Below are 19,511 nucleotides of genomic sequence, written 5' to 3'. Positions count from 1 at the left end.
TACAAATACCCTTATTGTTTTGCCCCCCACCAAAAACATCCTCTGAGTGCTTTTCCTGTCCTTTTCCTCAGTAGGAAGCAACAGGAAGAAGCCTGGGGAGCCTGGGTTTTCCAGAGATCTGTGACCAGGTAAGTCTGCTCTGGCAATTCACAGTTTGTCTGCATAAACTGTAACATGTTACACCATGATTCAAAGTTCTAGTTTATAAAATAAGGGTCACTCAGCAGTAACTTGAATGATTGGGGTTTCACAGAAGAGCTCTTGACTTCTCTGTGTACATTCTTTCAGGAGTGAATCCTTTCCCCATTTCAAGTATCCCTTTCTATCTCTAACTGCACTGAGTTAAGACAGTGGGGGGAAAAATCCTTCCCCATTTTTCCTTTATTGAGCACAAGTGGCTACAGTGTCCTTCTCCCCACCCCCCACCCCATGTCATCTGAAATGAAAAGGCCGGGTAGATGAACAGATTCCCCAGGTTTCCTTTTCTTCTAACGGGTGCTCAAAGTTACACTCTCAACCTAGTGCAGACTCTTGGGAATTCAAGTGTACCGTGGCATCTCACACTGCTCACAGCGATTTAGTGCGGGGTGGTTCAGAAAGGTGCAGCTATCACAATTCCATGGAGCCCCTTCATAGTCTTCATCTCGGGGTTGTGTCCGAGGACTCTGTTTGGAGCCACCTGGGTGCTCTAAGAGAAGTTAAGAATGAAAGAGAGAAAACAAAAAATAGACTGAATTTTTTTTCAAAGTATAATCCGAATGGATATTGAAAATTACCCCCCACCAAAAGCAAGGGAAAAGGTTTTGTGAAACGAGAAAGCCAAGTTGTATGCACAGCTGCTAGAAATGCAGAACCAAACAGTAAGTTTAGGATATACACTCTAATTTGTTCTCAACAATTTATTTTATTCCTCCAAGTAGCCAGAAGTCCAGCACAGACTACCTTCCAAGTTTATTGTCTCTAGATAGTGGACAGTTACGCTCTATTCCATCAAATGGAAAAATGTTATACAGCATGTTAAATTCTACCTTCTAAGTTCTCCCTCACCACCTCAGCCTGCCAGTGACTCCCACCACCCACAGTACTAGCCATACTATATCAAACATCTCATAAAATGCGTGCCTTCTTCCTTGAGACTTTCAGCTCCAAAATATTCATGTTTTTAACAATAATGGTTTGTCAATGGTGTGACAGTTCATAAAAGTTTCTCCCAGAAAGGTTAAAACAGAAATATAAAAGACTGTGGTTTTTCATGAAGCTAAATTCATTCAATATGACTTTTATCCTCAATTCTTCCCTGCCTTTTGTCAATAAATTTAAAGATCTTTCAGATATGCATTATTAAACATGTCTATACCTGGCAATATAAATGCTGGCAGCCTTATGGTGGTCCTCAGGATTTAAAAAAAACTTAAAATTTATATTCCTCCTAGGTCCTCATTCTCTCTGGCCTTGTACTCAAAAAGGTTCTTTGCTTTTAGAGTTGCCTTCCATGAACAGTACCTACTGAAAGTGGAGTTAGGGACTAGCAGGCTCCCAAGTTCCAGCTGGAAAACCACCCTGGAATATGAACAAGGTCAGCAGGCTGGGGAAATCTACCCATACACCTAGAAATCCTCACTAAAAACTGCAAATGGAATTAAGATCTAAGGTAAGCAGCTTTCCTACGCAGGTGACAAAAGAAACTGAGATCTGGGGAAGCTTTAATCAGTTACCATCTGGGGTTAAGCACACTGTCCATTGGAAATGTGCTTTATCAGTTGGTCTTTAATGACAAATGTCTGTGTGACTATTCCCCAAGAGGTAATGAGAACTGAGTTTAAACCCTGAACTTTTTTGCAGGTATAGTAAGGCTCAGGCTCAATCAGGAAGGTATTCTCAACCTTCCAGTAGAACAGAAAAACACTGGCTTTTCCAGCCTATTCGTGACTATAAAAAGAGATGGGTTTGTTGACTCTGGCTTCAACTATTGCTTTTAACTGCCCATTAGCATCCACCTTGTATCTTTTGGCTTGATGAAGTAATAGTTGTATTTTATGGCATGCCCAGAAGAATTTAAACAGAAAATTAATTTTCTGCCTGTTTGGGCTTCCTCCTTCCCCTTTAGCGTGTACTGTGCATTTGTATCAACCCAATCTCCTTAGGAGATACCATTCCTTCTTAATCTTGTAAAGGGTCAGGATGACCCACTCCTCACTTTGTACATGCAGTTCTGGATTGTATAAACTGTTGACACATCATCTGAAGTGTAATTCTTTGTCTAAAACAACTTGCAGAACTGTAGTTGGACTTCTAACAGTCCTCACAGCTTTCTGTCTCCCAGGTTATAATCCTCAGGTGGGTTCAAATAAAAATTTTCCATTTCTTTCTCAGATCACCTACTGATTTTTTCATTGAATATGCATAGTGAAGCTGGCAGGATATCAGATACACTCATGAGGACAGCTGGAGTCTACCCCGAATCAGCACTCGATACCAGCATGGGCCCATTAAGCCCCACCAGCTTCTTGGTACTTCTTAGGTGTTCAGTGAGTTCTTCTGATATCTGGACCTTACTGCCTTGATAATCCTAAAAATTCTATTTGAGCTGTTTTTATTTAAGACTTGGACTCTTTAAGAGTCCCACATGCATTTCCTACACAAGGATGGATGGGATCTTGGGCAGGAGACACAGGGAAACACAGGTGGTTGTGTTTTTGGTAAACTGGCCTAAAGAAAAAAAGTTGCTATATGGCTGGGAAAAAACTTCTGGTAGTAAAACAGAGACTTCATTATTTAGCTCCTAAGAACACAGGACATTTTGCTCCTTTCAGCCACATGGTGTTCTCAGGTGACTGACAACCTAGCGTTAGTGTCTGAAGATCAATCCTTGTGACTGGCAGTGGTGGTCCAGCAGGGGAACTCCACTACAACCGTAAATTAAACACTGCTCTTCTAAGGATGCATACGGTAAGGATAAATCATCCAGTGCTCTGATGACCCACAGGCACAGTAGACTGTCAGAGGGAGAAACTGAGCCAAGGGCAACTCTTTGGGGAACTACAGTCAGAAGCAGCATCTATCTGATCCACCACAATGTCCTCAGAAAGCTCAGATCATATGCATATTGAAATTCAACCACTAAATCAATACTGGGAAATTGTGCCTCAGGCCCAACAGCTTCCAGGTGGGCAGCAACCTATTGGGATACCAGCTGGGTTTCTGTATGCTTACAAGTACTTACATAATTAGGAATTAAAAGGAAATCCCACCCTGGAATGGCCAAGATGGGATTCTTGGGCACTCCAAAACTGCACTGAAGAGAAAGCCTAGCAGAATAGGCTTGTCATGTCACTATCTCCTGGATTCCTCTACTGGAAATAAAAGTGATGAGAGGCGTTCTCTTTTCCAAACTGAGGTTAGCAGGAGAAAATATAGGGCTAGCTCCTTGGATCCTTTAAATTGGTAAGTCTTCTAAATTGTTAACATTTTAGAGAGCTCTCATCCTGAAATGCTGTATTAATAGCTATTTTAATTGGTATGCAAAGCCCCCAAAGGCTTTAAAACTCCCAAAATAACCTCAATGAAAGGTACCTAAACAAAAACTTTATAAGCTGACATAATTATGCTCTCCTCTGTCCTTTGAGTCCTTGTATTCTAGTAATTCTCTGAGTTACCGTTCCACTCTGAAGAGAGTATTAAATGGTTATTAGAAATGAGACAACTTAAGACTGTATGCAAGCGTCTTCAGATCAAAGGCTGAACTGAGTGCCCTAGGTAAAGAATTTCTTAGACCCAGGGTGGACCCTCAAAAGTTTTTGTAAACAGATAATCAAGATGGGAGGCCACTTCTGACTAAACTGACATGTATCTGATATTCAGAGCCTGACTGGATATTTTTTTGGCTTCTCCCCAAACTAAATGGGGCTTTCTCAGGTGGCTGAGTAGCAAAGAATCCGTCTGCTAATGCAGGAGACACAAGAGATACGGGTTTGATCCCTGGGTCGGGAAGATCTCCTCGAGAAAGAAATGGCAACCAACTCCAGTATTCTTGTCTAAGAAATCCCATGGACAGAAGAGCTGGGTGGGCTACAGTCCACGGAGCTGCAAAGAGTCAGACATGATTGAATGAATGGGTGTGCACGCACACACTAAGTTAAATGAGGACATGAGAAACATTCTACCAAAGGTGGATGGGCATATCATCAGGCCTCTGATGTCATTAAGGGGGCCATGCACTTCTTTGAGAAATTAAAAAGAGCTGTGCTTGTTTTACAAAACAAGTTTTTACAGAACCAGAGGTGTGGCTCCAGGAACAGTCCAAAGCCCACAGTCCTTTAACATGCCCCAAATCTATTCTATTTATCTTAAGAGGCTTGTGTTAATAAAAAAAAAAAGAAAGAAACTGGGTTATCGTATATGTCCACAGTTTGTCATGCCAGCATTTCCTGATTGGCAAATAGTTCATAATTACTTGTTTCTTAAGTTTTTGCTAGAAACTTAAGGTTTCTAATAAGGGAAACATCTTTGTATGCAAGGAAGAAAAAGGTATAATAAATGAAAATGTTTTGTTAATGGAATGGTAAGTAATTTTGTCATAAAGCTGGTTATTTATAAATGGGAAAGAAAATAAGGAACAAATTAATATGAATATAGAAAGTTGAAGAAAGTTTATGAGAAAAGAATCTTTAGAATGGAATTCTATGGGTGGTCAGGACTAAGTAAATTTGAGTATATGAATTTTAATATTAAAGGGAAAAATGGTACAAAACCTGAATTTGGTTTTCAAAATTTTCTTCTACTATTAATCTGCTTCTGATAACATATTGTAAAGTTCCTTTACATTTTAAGCAATCTGTTTTATACCTTTCTGTATTTGGTTTTGAAACCTTTTATTGTCATTTTGACTAAGGGAAAATAAGTATTGCTTCATAGTAATCGTGAAGCACGATCACGAACTACTAATGATCCTGTTTGTGACTAAGTGCTTTGAAATCTTAATATTTTTGACAAAATTCCTTAAGATCACATTCTAAGTGAAATTCTTTTGACTTCTTAGATAACTCTGAGGTTTTTCCAAAGGGCCCCTGGAACACCTTAAGAGAAATGTTTCCTCTACTTATCAAAGAAAAGATAATAAATTAGGCTTATCTGGTATGTTAAATTACATGGGAAGCATGGTCAAATGCTGACAAATCTTCTTAGGTTATATTATATGGGTAGATATAGAAATTATGTTGAGCTCCTAAAAACCTGGTACATGGTACACACTAGCAAAATGTTATCAATCGTAATTATCATAAATCGTGGTATGCCACAGAAATAGGAAAATTTTTGTTCATTTGCATTGCAGTCAGATCTTTTAAAGATGCCTTTATAAGTCCTATAGAGACCTTTAACTGCTTTATTCTGATGATTTCTGCAAAAAAAAGCTTCATCTTCAAGAAGATATATAGAAAGGACTTTCTGATTGGTATAGATAGGTTTCTAATAACTTTCAGATCATACCACTGAACTGGGTAAGAAATTAAAAGAATGACAAGCCTGATGGCTTCTTAAATCTGATTAACAGAATAACAAGACCAAAGATTAGTCACATAGGACTCAGTGAATTGATGAATATAAGTATTTTTCCCTCTGAAATATTTTGGGTTTGAACTTGTATTTTCCATATATAAGGAAACCCTTCCCTTCAAGCTAATTATGACTTACAGCAACAACTTTCAAGCACAGTCAACTTTAAAGAGTCTGTATGATAAATTATACTTATGTAAATAATCAGGCCAAGTTTACTGAAGCCAGACTTATTTTGCAAATCTTAATCTGGTGATATTCTATACAAATGAGGGTAATTTTAGAGGGAAAAATTCTACTAAGGACATTATGTTTTCATGTTGTCTTTAAGGTTTTTGTATTTATTGCCCAAGACTAATTACTGTAAAGGTTGTTTCAGTAATCTATCTTTGGATGAAGATCAAATGCCTCATGACCTGCAACGAGGAGAGTATGCATACTGGAAAATACATTAGATAAAGGATTCTTTACAGCCACACTGGAAGGGGCTGTATCAGGCTCTGCAACTCCTATTTCTGACATCCCAAACTGATGAAGACCAGTGCTACCAGATCACCAGGATGAGGAGAAGACACGCAGGAAGTAGACAGCTGATCCAAGATGCTGGGCCAGGCCAGTATGCCAATTAATTTAATAATTGTTCACATGCTTGCTTATGAACCCAATGGTGTTCCTCCTTATAACTGTGCTTTGACTTCAAATGGATGGAACGGTCCTCAGTACTTTCTCAAAGACTCTCTCCCAGATTATAATTCTCAGGTTAGCTCAAATAAAATTTTTCATTTCTTCTGCAGATCAACTATTTTTTTTTGCATCTACAGGCTCACGACTCCTAAAGATGTAAGTGTAATAGTTGTATCTTTTGTCTTATATGGAGGAATAAAAGACACTTCTGTTGAAGCTTCTGTTTGAGGAAAAATGTGCTGTATGCCATTTCCATAAAAGGGCCTCTCTTGAATAGTAGTCTTTATGCTTTTCTAGGGCAGGCAACTTGTTATTTTGTGAAGAATTTATCATAGTCAGAAAAGTTCAGATGTTAAACCCATAAACTGTTATACTCCATCTTTCTGTGCTAACTCCAAACATAGCTTTCAGTTTTAGATTGTGGCAATGCAAATGTTTAATATGTAAAGGTTTTTCAAACTCCTTTTTTTCTAACCTACAGAAATAACTGGAAAATCTTTTAAACTAACTAATCTAGGGTACCTGGGGCTCTCTTCACTGTTTTGACTGTAGGGCAGAAAAATTCTTTTTCCTCTACCTTTCTGAGTTCTTGGCTGAGACACCCCTGCAATAAAAGATTAAAGTTTATTAACATGTATACTCCCGTATACATGAGCGATACCCAGGAAAACTGAGTAACTTGCTGGGATGGCTGAAATCTTAGCATCTTTAGCTAAGACAGAACAGATTGGAGTGTGTATGGGAGTTTACCAGGAAAAGCAGAGTAAATAAACACAAGGTTTGTTATGCAGATTTAAGTCAGTGCCTTCTCCATTGATGATCTTGTCATTTAGAGTCACAAGAGAGACACAGGAGACTGCCTTTATAAATGTAAATGTCCCTTACAAAAGGGTATAACTAATATTTCCGAGCTTTCTAGTATCTGCAGTTGCTCAGCATAATCCTAATGCCAAAGAGGCATATTTTGGGATGGCATGTTATGTTACTCTTCAATACCATAACAATGTAATTTGGAACAGCAAGTCATGGTGAAGTAACTAATCAAAAAAATATGTAAAAGGCATCTAAGAATTATTGTTGGTCCTAAAAAAAGACACTGCTCATTTCATCATAGGGTGCATGCTTGTGTGCTAAGTCACTTAAGTTGTGTCCGACTCTCTGTGACCCTAGGGACTGTAACCCGCTAGGCTCCTCTGTCCATGGAATTCTCCAGGCAAGAATCCTGGAGTGGATTCCTGGAGAGCCATGCCTTAAATCTCCTTCAAGGGATCTTCCTGACCCAGGAATCAAACCAGTGTCTCTTGGGTCTCCTGCACTGCAGGTGGGTTCTTTACCACTAGCACCCATTCCCTGGAGGCTCTGATGGTAAAGAATCCATTTGCAACGCAGAAGACCCAGGTTTGATCCCTGGGTTGGGAAGACACCCTGGGGAAGGGAATGGGTTCCCGCTCCAGTATTCTTGACTGGAGGGCTACAGTCTGTCCACGGGGTCACAAAGAGTTGGACACTGCTGAGCAACTAACAGTCATTGTAGGGAAACTGCTTAAATAAAAGCATGTAAAATCCCAAAGACATTTTAGATGTTTGCTTTCATGTGATTTAAGGTGTGAAATGTTTTATGGAATATTAAAAAGCAAAGATGTCTCATGCCTCGTGGAAAACAAAACATCTAAAGAATATGTATATTTATATACAAATAACTGAATGTTTCCTTTAAGACTCTTTTTAAATGGATTAAACTTAATTGGGCAATTTTTCGTAAAAATGACTGTCCTTACAAATGTCAAAAGTTGGCAACTTAGAGGTTAATCCATATTGTTTGTATTATATAATAATGGAAACATAGAAACTGATCAAAACGATACAACTCAAACTGTAAAAAATTCTCAACATTTTCTATAGTTTTACAGATAACCTCATAGAAAAGTTATTTTTCAAATAACTGGAAATATGCCAACTAGGCAAAGAAAGGGTTTGTTCTGTAATTATATGAAGTACAATGTAGTTTCATGGTTGGTTTGTTCCTATGGTGGAGACCTTTTCACCCAGTTATATACTATTTCTGCATTAAGGGGAATTTAAGAAGTATCATGTGTGGCCTTGTTTTCTGTGTTGAGTGTGTTAGTCACTCAGTCATGTTCAACTCTTTGCAACCCCATGGATTGGGACCTGCCAGGCTTCTCCGTCTATGGAGTTCTCCAGGCCAGAATACTGCAGTGGATTCCCATTTCCTTGGGATCTTGCTGACCCATGGGATCTTGCTGACCCAGGGATCAAACCTGGGTCTCCCGCATTGCAGGCAGACTCTATTGTCTGAGCCACCTGGGAAGACTAAACACTAAGAATCTGTCCAATATGGTGGGCTACTAGCCACTTGATATGCAGTCACTTTGAATTGAGATGTGCTGTAAATAGAAAATATACACCAAATTTTGAAAAGTTAGTATGAAATAAAGAAGGTACAAAAAAATACTTCACTCTTAAACTTTGGCTAAGGGAAAATTTTAAATCATGTATGTGGCTCTAATTGTGTTGCTATTGGACTGCACAGCCTTAGGAACTCAGTAAAGAGTAACGTCTTAAAGGAAAACAAGGTTGACCTTTACTTATGATAACTCTACATGGGTTAACACGTGTTTGGACACTGCACAAAGTCTAGACATACAAGTACAAACCATCTGCAGCTGCTGCCTGGGTGTCATGGACGTCCTCCTGTACTCTGGAGGTCACGCTAATTCTTCGGGCTTTCCTCTCAATTGTGCAGGGGTCTGATGAGTCTGCATGAGAAGAAGCAAAGCCAGGAAGAAGGGATCAAGCCGTTCATTAGAAGAGAGTGGACAGGCTCTCAAGAATCTTTCATAGGACACATGCAGTTATTTATTCTTTGTGTTACTTGATGCTACCATTAGTTCTCCCAGGAAGGCAAGGGCCGTATTTAATACTGCTTTTACAACCTATCCAGAATGGCTCTTAAAAGTTTTTTCATCCTCTCTCATTACTTGGAATGCATGCCTGATTTCACCAATTTCCCAGGTTCAAGTGAGTTAGGGTGCAAACTTAGTGCTAATAATTAAATGTCGGTATGCACACAAAATTTGGGACATTATACTTTAGCAATTCCCTGATTAACCAATAGTTACTAGAAAATTATGGGTTTAAAGTCCACTATCCATATTAAAGGTAACAGTAGACTACAGCATTTTATAAATAAAGAACCAAAATAGTACTTGAAAAATCAAAACCAACTCAAAGTAATATTATGTACTGGTAACACACTCCCCAGTTGTTCATAAATTCCAGTTACCTATGTGTGCAAAAGTCCAGCAGCCCTCACAACATGGACTGCAGGCATACCCATTTCTGGCTAGAATACTGTTTCTATTAATTTTTAGGTAATCAGTAAGCAGTGTTTTGTATTAAGTAAAAACAGTAGAGTCTGGCTGCAATGTGGGAGACCTGGATTCGATCCCTGGGTTGGAAAGATCTCCTGGAGAAGGAAATGGCAACCCACTCCAGTATTCTTGCCTGGGAAATCCTGTGGTCAGAAGAGTCTGGTGGGCTACAGTCCATGGGATCACAAACAGTTGGACACAACTGAGCAACTAACACATACACAAAAGTAAAAAAAGGCAGACTTCATATTATTTAACCTTAAGAAACAAACATTTTAAATTTTGTAATCTGCTCTGAGCCTATAAGCAGTCCTCTAGTTCAACCAACCTTTGGAGGAGACCAATGTTTCACAATGGTAAGTGTTGTGAAGCAAAGTAAACATCTCCTTTAGGTGCCAAAGAATAAGTTCTATTTCTTAGATTTGTAACCTCATCACATACCTCCTTCTCACTGACTCTTATAACAACCCTGTAAAGAAGCTAAATACTTGCACTGATCGCCTCTATTGGTGTACAAACTGGATATAAACAAGGTCAGGTGGCCAAGACAATCAGAACCAGTGCTAAAGTTGTATGACAGCAAGGTCAGTGCCCTCTCCACTGTAAGTCAAGGTGGGGGGGATACTTTCTGAATCAGCTGAAGAGCTTACACACACACATATGATGTTGCTTAACTGCAAAGTCTAGTCCAAAAAGGTTTCTCTGTCTTTCCTTCTTTCTCTTAAATTATCACACTTATTATTCAGATAAACATCTATATTCCACTTGGATATTCTAAGTCTTGTGCATTTCCATATGAATTTCAGAATCAGATTAATGCATACCAAAAAAAGAAAAGTTACAGTTAAAATTGGTTAAAATTCTTTTCATCAATATGAAAAGAATAGGTATCTTAACAATATTGATTTAAAAAAGACATGGTTTATGACTATTTAGGTATTATTTGATTTCTTTTGGTAGTGTTTTATCATATTCAATGTACATATCTGGTTAAATTTATTAGTAAGTGTGTCACTTTTTAATTCTAATGGTCATTTCTGGGTATCGCTAGATTTTCTTCACAAATAATCATGTCATCTGGAATGGCTGCTAAATTCTATCAGATGTTTTTTCCTGTATAATGAAATTATTATATGCTTTTTTCCTTTACTTTCTGAACACTGCATTCTTGAGCTAAACCCAAGTTGGTCATGATGTATTATCTTTTTTATATTGTGAATATTCTTTGTTTTGGCTTTTATGTTCATGAGGATTTGATCTGTAAGTTTGTTTTCTTTTGGGGAGGTAGGTAATGTGCATCAGGTTTTGGAATCAGAGTCCTACTGGCTTCATAAGAAAATTAGATGCTTTCCTTCCTTCTCTGTTTCCTCAGAATTTGTATGGTATTATCTCTTCATTAAATACTTGATTTCTATGAGGATCATCAGTGTCACCATCCAGTTCTGAAGTTTTCATTGTGGGGAAACTTTTGATAATGGATTCAATTTATTTAATTACATACACAACTATTAAGTTATTTCATCCTAGCTTTTCGTTTCTGATTTTGGTAATCGGCTTTTTTTCCTGTGGTTTTTTTTTTTTTAATTCTTCAAAGATCAAATGTTTGGTGTTGATAACTTTCTCTGTTATTTTTGTGTCATTGATGGTTCTTGTATTTTCTTTCTTCCACTTACTTTGGTTCTTTTCTCGATTCTTAGGTAGAATTGTATGTCACTGATATTAGATCTCTTTGTCTTACATGAGCATTTAAAGCTATAAATTTCCTTCTATGTACTACTGTAAAGAATCAGGCCTTGCTCAAAGAGAGGTCTAGCTTTGTCCCTAGCTCCTGGAAGATTACCTCTAAAATCTTGAAATGTCCCAAGAAATAGAAGTATTTTTATGAAATATGGTGGGCCCTTCAAACCATAGAATTTATGCTAATAAGGTGGTTCACACTGGATATATCCCTTAAATAGGGTGATTCTTCCATGACAGCCCTTGAATCAATTCACTAGACACAAATCTGGTACTTGGTAGTCATCCATTAAGATTCTTCTTCACACTGTTTTTAGACAGCAGGAGGCTATTTTTAATTCAGGTCAGTTGAAATATCCATAGTACTATTAAACAAAGGAAAGAACATGTACTCCATTGCAACCTATAAATGAAATACTTAAAACACTTTGTACTGAGTGTTGCACACAAAGCTGTTCAACCAAAATTTAAGTACTGTAGCTAAGGTAACATTATTTGTGTAGAATTTTCAATTCTGCTTTAAGTTTTGAGATTATAAAATGTTACATCCTTAGGTAATGCATTTTCTAAATATCAATATTATGTCTTGATGATCAGTTTATCTTGAGTTGCTTAAAGCAAAAAGAGATTAAGCAAAAAAAATTAAGATATGAAATGCATAGTTCATGACATTCTTGAGAATTATTAGAATGGAGAAGAAAATGATTAATTGGAAGTTCAGTATATCACGCGGAAATGATTTAAAAATGATGCAAAAGTGGACTCCTCCAAATCTTGGTTATGTAGCATTTATTTTGTCCTTGATGAAGAGACACCTACTGTCAATCTAACTGCTATGCCCGCCTGTTATATACACAAGAATTCTTTTGTGGCCTCTCAAATAATCCTAGAAATTGAAGAAAGTAGAGAAAACCACTAGACCATTCAGGTATGATCTAAATCAAATCACTTATGACTTATTACAGTGGAAGTGAGAAATAGATTTAAGGGACTAGATCTGATAAGAGTGCCTGATGAACTATGGCCAGAGGTTCGTGACACTGTACATGAGACAGGAATCAAGACCAACCCCAAGAAAAACAAATGCAAAAAAGCAAAATGGCTGTCTGAGGAGGCTCTACAAATAGCTGTGAAAAGAAGGGAAGTGAAAAGCAAAGATATACCCATTTGAATGTGGAGATCCAAATAGCAAGGAGAGATAAGAAAGCCTTCCTCAGTGATCAGTGCAAAAAAACAGAGGAAAACAATAGAATGGGAAAGTCTAGAGATCTCTTCAAGAAAATTAGAGATATCAAGGGAACATTTCATGCAAAGATGGGCTCAATAAAGGACAGAAATGGTATGGACCTAACAGAAGCAGAAGATATTAAGAGGTGGCAAAAAAAAAAAAAAAGAAGAGGTGGCAAGAATACACAGAAGAACTGTATAAAAAAGAGCTTTACAACCCAGATAATCACGATGGTGTGATCACTCACCTAGAGCCAGACATCCTGGGATGTGAAGTCAAGTGGGCCTTAGAAAGCATCACTATGAACAAAGCTAGTGGAGGTGATGGAATTCCAGTGGAGCTATTTCAAATCCTGAAAGATGATGCTGTGAAAGTGCTATACTCAGTATGCCAGCAAATTTGGAAAACTCAGCAGTGGCCACAGGACTGGAAAAGTCAGTTTTCATTCCAATCCCAAAGAAAGGCAATGCCAAAGAATGCTCAAAGTACCACACAATTGCACTCATTTCACACGCTAGTAAAGTAATGCTCAAAATTCTCCAAGCCAGGCTTCAGCAATACATGAACCGTGAACTTCCAGATGTTCAAGCTGGTTTTAGAAAAGGCAGAGGAACCAGAGATCAAATTGCCAACATCTGCTGGATCATGGAAAAAGCAAGAGAGTTCCAGAAAAACATCGATTTCTGCTTTACTGACTATGCCAAAGCCTTTGACTGTGTGGATCACAATAAACTGTGGAAAATTCTTCAAGAGATGGGAATACCAGAGCACCTGACCTGCCTCTTGAGAAATCTGTATGCAGGTCAGGAAGCAACAGTTAGAACTGGACATGGAACAACAGACTGGTTCCAAATAGGAAAAGGAGTACATCAAGACTGTATATTGTCACCCTGCTTATTTAACTTATACACAGAGTACATCATGAGAAATGCTGGGCTGGAAGAAGCACAAGCTGGAATCAAGATTGCCGGGAGAAATATCAACAACCTCAGATATGCAGATGCTGCTGCTGCTAAGTTGCTTCAGTCATGTCAGAATCTGTGGGACCCCACAGACGTCAGCCCATCAGGCTCCGCTGTCCATGGGATTCTCCAGGTAAGAACACTGGAGTGGGTTGCCATTTCCTTCTCCAATGCATGAGTGAAAAGTGAAAGTGAAGTCGTTCAGTCGTGTCTTTCTGACCCCATGGACTGCAGCCTACCAGGCTCCTCCATCTATGGGATTTTCCAGGCAAGCAAACTGGAGTAGGGTGCCATTGCCTTCTCTGAGATATGCAGATGACACCACCCTTATGGCAGAAAGTGAAGAAAAACTAAAGAGCCTCTTGATGAAAGTGAAAGAGGAGAGTGAAAAAGCTGGCTTAAAGCTTAACATTCGGAAAACTAAGATCACGGCATCCGGTCCCGTCACTTCATGGCAAATAGATGGGAAACAATAGCTCACTTTTTTTGGGGGGGGCTCCAAAATCACTGCAGATGGTGACTGCAGCCATGAAATTAAAAGACATTTGCTCCTTGGAAGAAAAGCTATGACCATTCTAGACAACATATTAAAAAGCAGAGACATTACTTTGCCAACAAAGGTCTGTCTAGTCAAGGCTATGGTTTTTCCAGTGGTCATGTATGGATGTGAGAGTTGGACTGTGAAGAAAGCTGAGCACTGAAGAATTGATGCTTTTGAACTGTGGTGTTGGAGAAGACTCTTGAGAGTCCCTTGGACTGCAAGAAGATCCAACCAGTCCATCCTAAAGGAGATCCGTCCTGAGTATTCATTGCAAGGACTGATGCTGAAGCTGAAACTCCAATACTCTGGCCACCTGATGCGAAGAGCTGACTCATTGGAAAAGACCCTGATGCTGGGAAAGATTGAGGGCAGGAGGAGAAGGGGACGAAAGAGGATGAGACAGTTGGATGGCATCACCAACTCAATGGACATGGGTTTGGGTGGACTCTGGGAGTTGGTGATGGACACGGAGGCCTGGCGTGCTGCGGTTCGTGGGGCTGCAAAGAGACACGACTGAGTGACTGAACTGAACTGAAAGCTATTTAAAAAAATAATTATATATTCCATTTTAGTTACACTTGACAATAACTCTGTTTTTTAGAAAGTAAAGTTTATCAATAACATAACATTTAAAATGCTATCTCTAATGAAATTTCTTTAGCTTTTTAGATGAACTCCGAAATGGTTTTCACATGCATTTCTGTGATGTCTGTGACATTTTGCTACTCACCCTTTTTAGGCGGCTTGGGTGGTACAACTGGACCAGGTTCTATGTTGTCATAAAAGTTATTCATAGCTTTTGGATCAAAGTTTCCTATAAAGAAAATAAAATCAGCAGGCATTTAGGGGTCTTTCTCCTGTTACATGTGTTTTTTTGTTAGGGAAAATATAGGAGGAAAAAAACGTAAAAAGTGGAGCTGTTTTTCCAGGAGTTTATTTTTTATTTATTTTTTTTTAAAGATATATAGTTTATTTTTCTTTTTTTTTTAATTTTAAAATCTTTAATTCTTACATGTGTTCCCAAACATGAACCCCCCTCCCACCTCCCTCCCCATAACATCTCTGTGGGTCATCCCCATGCACCAGCCCCAAGCATGCTGTATCCTGCGTCATTCCAGGAGTTTATAATTCATTATACTGTCCTACTGTTCTCTCACTGAAAGCGTTTAAGCATTGTGAGAAAGGACCCAAGTGTCCTTCTACAATCTATCATGCAAAGGAACATTTTTTAACTATAAAGCTTCTCTCTTCACAGGATTAAGTATGTGGCACAGCTAGGTAAATGAAGAGAAATGAAAGGATGACTGAACTGATTTTCCTGTTTGTTTTGATGTTAATAAACAAAACCATGACACAGCTTACATTTGTGTCTGTTGTATTTACCTTAAATTTTTATTCATTATAAATTCAGGTAAAGAATCTATACATATACACTGACAAAGATTATTGAAGTTGTTATGATATCAGCAGCTTAGGGATTCCAATCTTTAAGAAAAGGAGAATCTTAAATATTGCCTGTGCTGCTGCTGCTGCTGCTAAGTCGCTTCAGTCGTGTCTGACTCTGTGTGACCCCATAGATAGCAGCCCACCAGGCTCCTCTGTCCCTGGGATTCTCCAGGCAAGAATACTGGAGTGGGTTGCCATTTCCTTCTCCGAACGTTGCCCATAGACTTATCAATAATAAAAAAAAAAATGATATGCTGTCAATTTCAGAATAACAGAACAATCTCATCTCTCTCATTTAAACTGTTTACTCCCTGATACAGTTTCTGTTTCAGCTCCTTCTCCTGACATGATTCCTCTAAGGTCGGTTTTGATCCAATGCCAGCTTTGGGTCCCTATGTTCACATCTGTGAACCTGTCATTGCAACCTGCCAGTAGTTCTGCACAATTCCAGTTAAGCTTTTAAACTGTATCCATGCTTATTCACAGAGGATGTTGTGTGGGACTGATAGCTTAAATAAATTGAATCTCCTTAATTTTAAACCCAGTTTTTTTCCCTAAGAAAGTTTTGCTCACCAAAAGTAAAAATAAAGCTGCCTTTTATCAAGTCATGTACTGATAACTATCAAATCCAAATGCTGCACGTCAGAAAATGTCTAGAATCTCTACATGAAAAGCTGAGGTTGGAAACTCAGTACAAAATTTTCCAGAGGATGTAAGAATGGAACTTAGTATAAAATAGATATATCTGGACCCCTTATGAAGGGAGATTAGAATCTGCTGCAATGCCACAGACCCAGATTCGACCCCTGGTTCACGAAGATCCCCGGAGAAGGAAATGGCAAGTCACTCCAGTATTCTTGCCTGGAGAGTTCCATGGACAGAGGAGCCTGGCAGGCTACAGACCATGAGGTCACAGTCAGACACCACTGAGCGACTAACACAGCACCAAAAAGAGCACTTTGTGGCCCACTGGAGACCAAAAACACAGGTAGGTCTTTGTTTATAAAACCTTGAGAATGGTTTTCCTTGCACGTCCTACTATAGAAGTACTTTTATTACATTTAGGTATGCTGTGTTTAATAATTTTCTGAAAACAAATCCCATGATGGCTCATGAAAGCCATAATGGTACTTAATTTATTTATTAGATCTTTTTATGGTTTACGATGCTGTTTATGCTATTTCTTCAATTTCTTGAGTTACAGCTGCTGATTTAATTTCTCGATCCTATAAGGCCTTTACTAAAAATATCCTAATGCAATGTTTCAGGGATTCTTGTTTATCTTCAAAGAACACAGAAACAAAATAATGGATGGAACCTTCTAATATCTTAACAGTAGTTTATATAATCTCTCATACAGTGTCTTTCACTGCTTATAGCTACTAGGCTGTAGAGTTCCTAGGCTTCTGAAAATAAGGGTACTCAACCAGAGTGCTCAGGTTTCACATAGAAATGTGCTTCTGTCTACTGTACAAAGTTCCATGTCTTTTTATTCTCCTGCCTCTACTGTGTAATCTTGCTTTCAAATGGTAATGGGGTACTTGAGAAGAGAGTAGAAGCTCTCTCAGCTGCCATAATTAGAACAGTAAGTAATGTTGGGTTGGCTGACTCGCATACAGAATTGTTAACAGTTAATTACCCAGCAACCTTAAGGATAGAAAAATAGGATCAAAGCAATATTTCAATGTTAGACCAAGACCTTTTCTTTGTGTGTGTTGACCAGACTTCTATATTGTCTTTCAGAAATAAATGCTATCTGTAATGATGACTTAAAGTAGGGGTGAGCAAACTTTTACTGTAAAGGGCCAGACAATAAACATTTTAAGCTTTGTAGACCTGAAATACAGCTGGAAGCCCTCAACTGTGGTGTTCAAACACAAAAGCAGGCCCAGACAATATGTAGAGAAATGGGTGTGGCTATGTTCCACTGAAACTATTTACAAAAACAGACAGCAGGCTAGTTTGCTCCACCGCGATCTATAATTTCCTGTTTTCATTTTAGAATGGAGAAAAAAAAAGATATTTTAAGAACAGTTAATTTGAGACTAGAATCCTATTAGATGTTTATGATTTTCCTTCATAGCCTTTTTCAGTTGTTTTCACTATATCTAATTCACAGTCTCTATGTTTTTGTAGTGTCTGCCCTTGAGTCTTTATAAAGCATCTGCCTATCATTTTAATAGAAAGAGCAGCATTTCTTACATCCATATCCATTTTAAAAACATTATGCCAGTTATCATCCTTTTGTAATCTAAGAAGGTTTGAGAACAGGCACAACTGTCTGTTGGTAAGCAGACAATTCAGCTGATGGGAGCAATAGTATGTGGACTTGCCAGAATGCAGCCTCATGGCTGGATAGTTTAGAGAGGAAAATGAAGCATATCTCTAACCTGGTGAGCTGAGTAAATTAAGTGAACTCAGGGAGCTTTTACTGTAGTAGACTTCAATCAGAAAGCCACAAAAATGAAGTCTCTAAGATATAGTTGAATGTTTTCATGTAACAGATAACAAAATGGCATACAGATTTTCCTTTTAAACTGAGTAATCTGATGTTCTAAGTTGGGATCCCTGTTTGCAACCCACTCCAGTATTCTTGCCTGGAGAATCCCACGGACAGAGGAGCTTGGTGGGCTACCGTCCACGGGTCGCAAAGAGTCGGACACGACTGAACGACTTCACTTTCTTTCACTTTCCTAGATGACTATCACATAAATCTACTGTGTTTTAGAAATAAAACCCAACAGTTTATGAAATAGTCTATGACTAAAAGATGATAAATATAGAGTGCCACCTTTTATAAAACAGTCCAAATGGTAAGAACTTGATGATGAAGTTGTTAAGTAAAATTATTTTTGATCACCTAAATCTAATCTGACTGAGGGGTAAGGGATGTCTATACCACGACTGTGATCTTGTAAAAGGTAGTTTTAACCCATTCTATCTGTAAAACCAAAATAATTGCTATTGAAGCAGCATAACACACCACAGTATTACTTATGGTTTACCAAATAATCAAGTCTATACCTCTAGATTGAAGGAGGTCAACTTCTTTCAGTGTACAGTCAACATTTATCTGGAGTTGTCTGTTCATGCTTCTCAATCTTGTCATTTCCTCAGGCTATAGTAAGAAAGGACCCAAAATAGCAATTGTGGGAAAGTCATTATCAAGCCCAACATTTAAGAACTGGTATTCATGTTAACTGTTCTGATAGGTTATTACCAAGAAAATGGCCTTAATCCCTTAAAGGGCATGTTTAAGAAGTCTTTATACTATGTTTTCCAAGGAATAGGTGAAATGGTGACATCAATATGGACACATAAAAACAAAATCCTCACATAATGTGGCAGGGCTATCATACTACACTATGTTCTCTCATACAAATACTACCATATATTAATCACACAGCATTGAGAATATTTTCTTTCTACATTTGCATGGTAAGGGAAACTAAGCATCAACCTTGTAAACAAGCAGTTTCCATGATTTCAGTCTTGTCAAGGCTGGTAAAAATTACAGTGGTACTTTTTTTAATGAATAGTTACTGTCAGGCACTATGTTCACCAGAAGTCTCTCACTCTTGCCTCAAAATAATCTTCCCAGGTAAGTACTGCTATCACCCCCAGGGTATATATGATGAAGCTGAGGCACAAACAGGTCATATAATTTTCCCAAGGTTCTTAAAAACTCGTAATGGGCAGATCCAGGATTTATATAGAAGTCTTCTTTAGAAACTTCTCTAGAAATCTTTGCATCTTCTGTTTTTCCTACATAAAAGGAAGCTAGTAACCTACTGCATGGAAATTGCAGCAACAAATAGATTCCATTCTCCCCCCAAGTCTGTTTCTTTCTGCCTTGACATGAACATGAGACATTGAAATGTGAAGAGAGCCCTATTTTTCCATTAGATAAAGCTTTTTGGAAGCCTCTACTTCCCCCAACGTTCTGAATGTCTTTACTATTTACATAT

The 19,511-nt window shown here is 38.3% G+C and overlaps 1 protein-coding gene across 3 annotated transcripts in view; it reads right to left on the bottom strand.

Annotated features, from left to right (window-relative positions):
- Positions 1–539: 539 nt before the first annotated feature.
- Positions 540–19,511, bottom strand: part of TAB3 (TGF-beta activated kinase 1 (MAP3K7) binding protein 3) — a 31,194-nt gene continuing 12,222 nt past the window's right edge. Inside the window, exons 4-7 of one of the 3 annotated variants that reach the window (XM_068962748.1) lie at positions 18,568–18,661; positions 14,828–14,911; positions 8,913–9,014; positions 540–688 (exon numbers count right to left, since the gene is read on the bottom strand). In XM_068962748.1, coding sequence (XP_068818849.1) covers positions 540–688; positions 8,913–9,014; positions 14,828–14,911; positions 18,568–18,661 — 429 coding nt within the window. The remainder of the gene's footprint in view (positions 689–8,912; positions 9,015–14,827; positions 14,912–18,567; positions 18,662–19,511) is intronic. The other 2 variants (XM_068962750.1, XM_068962749.1) reach the window with 2 other exon arrangements.

Source organism: Capricornis sumatraensis, chromosome X, assembly GCF_032405125.1.
Source record: "Capricornis sumatraensis isolate serow.1 chromosome X, serow.2, whole genome shotgun sequence".
NCBI lineage: Eukaryota > Metazoa > Chordata > Mammalia > Artiodactyla > Bovidae > Capricornis > Capricornis sumatraensis.
The sequence above is the reverse complement of the archived record's forward strand: the minus strand, read 5'-3'. Positions and strand labels throughout refer to the sequence as shown.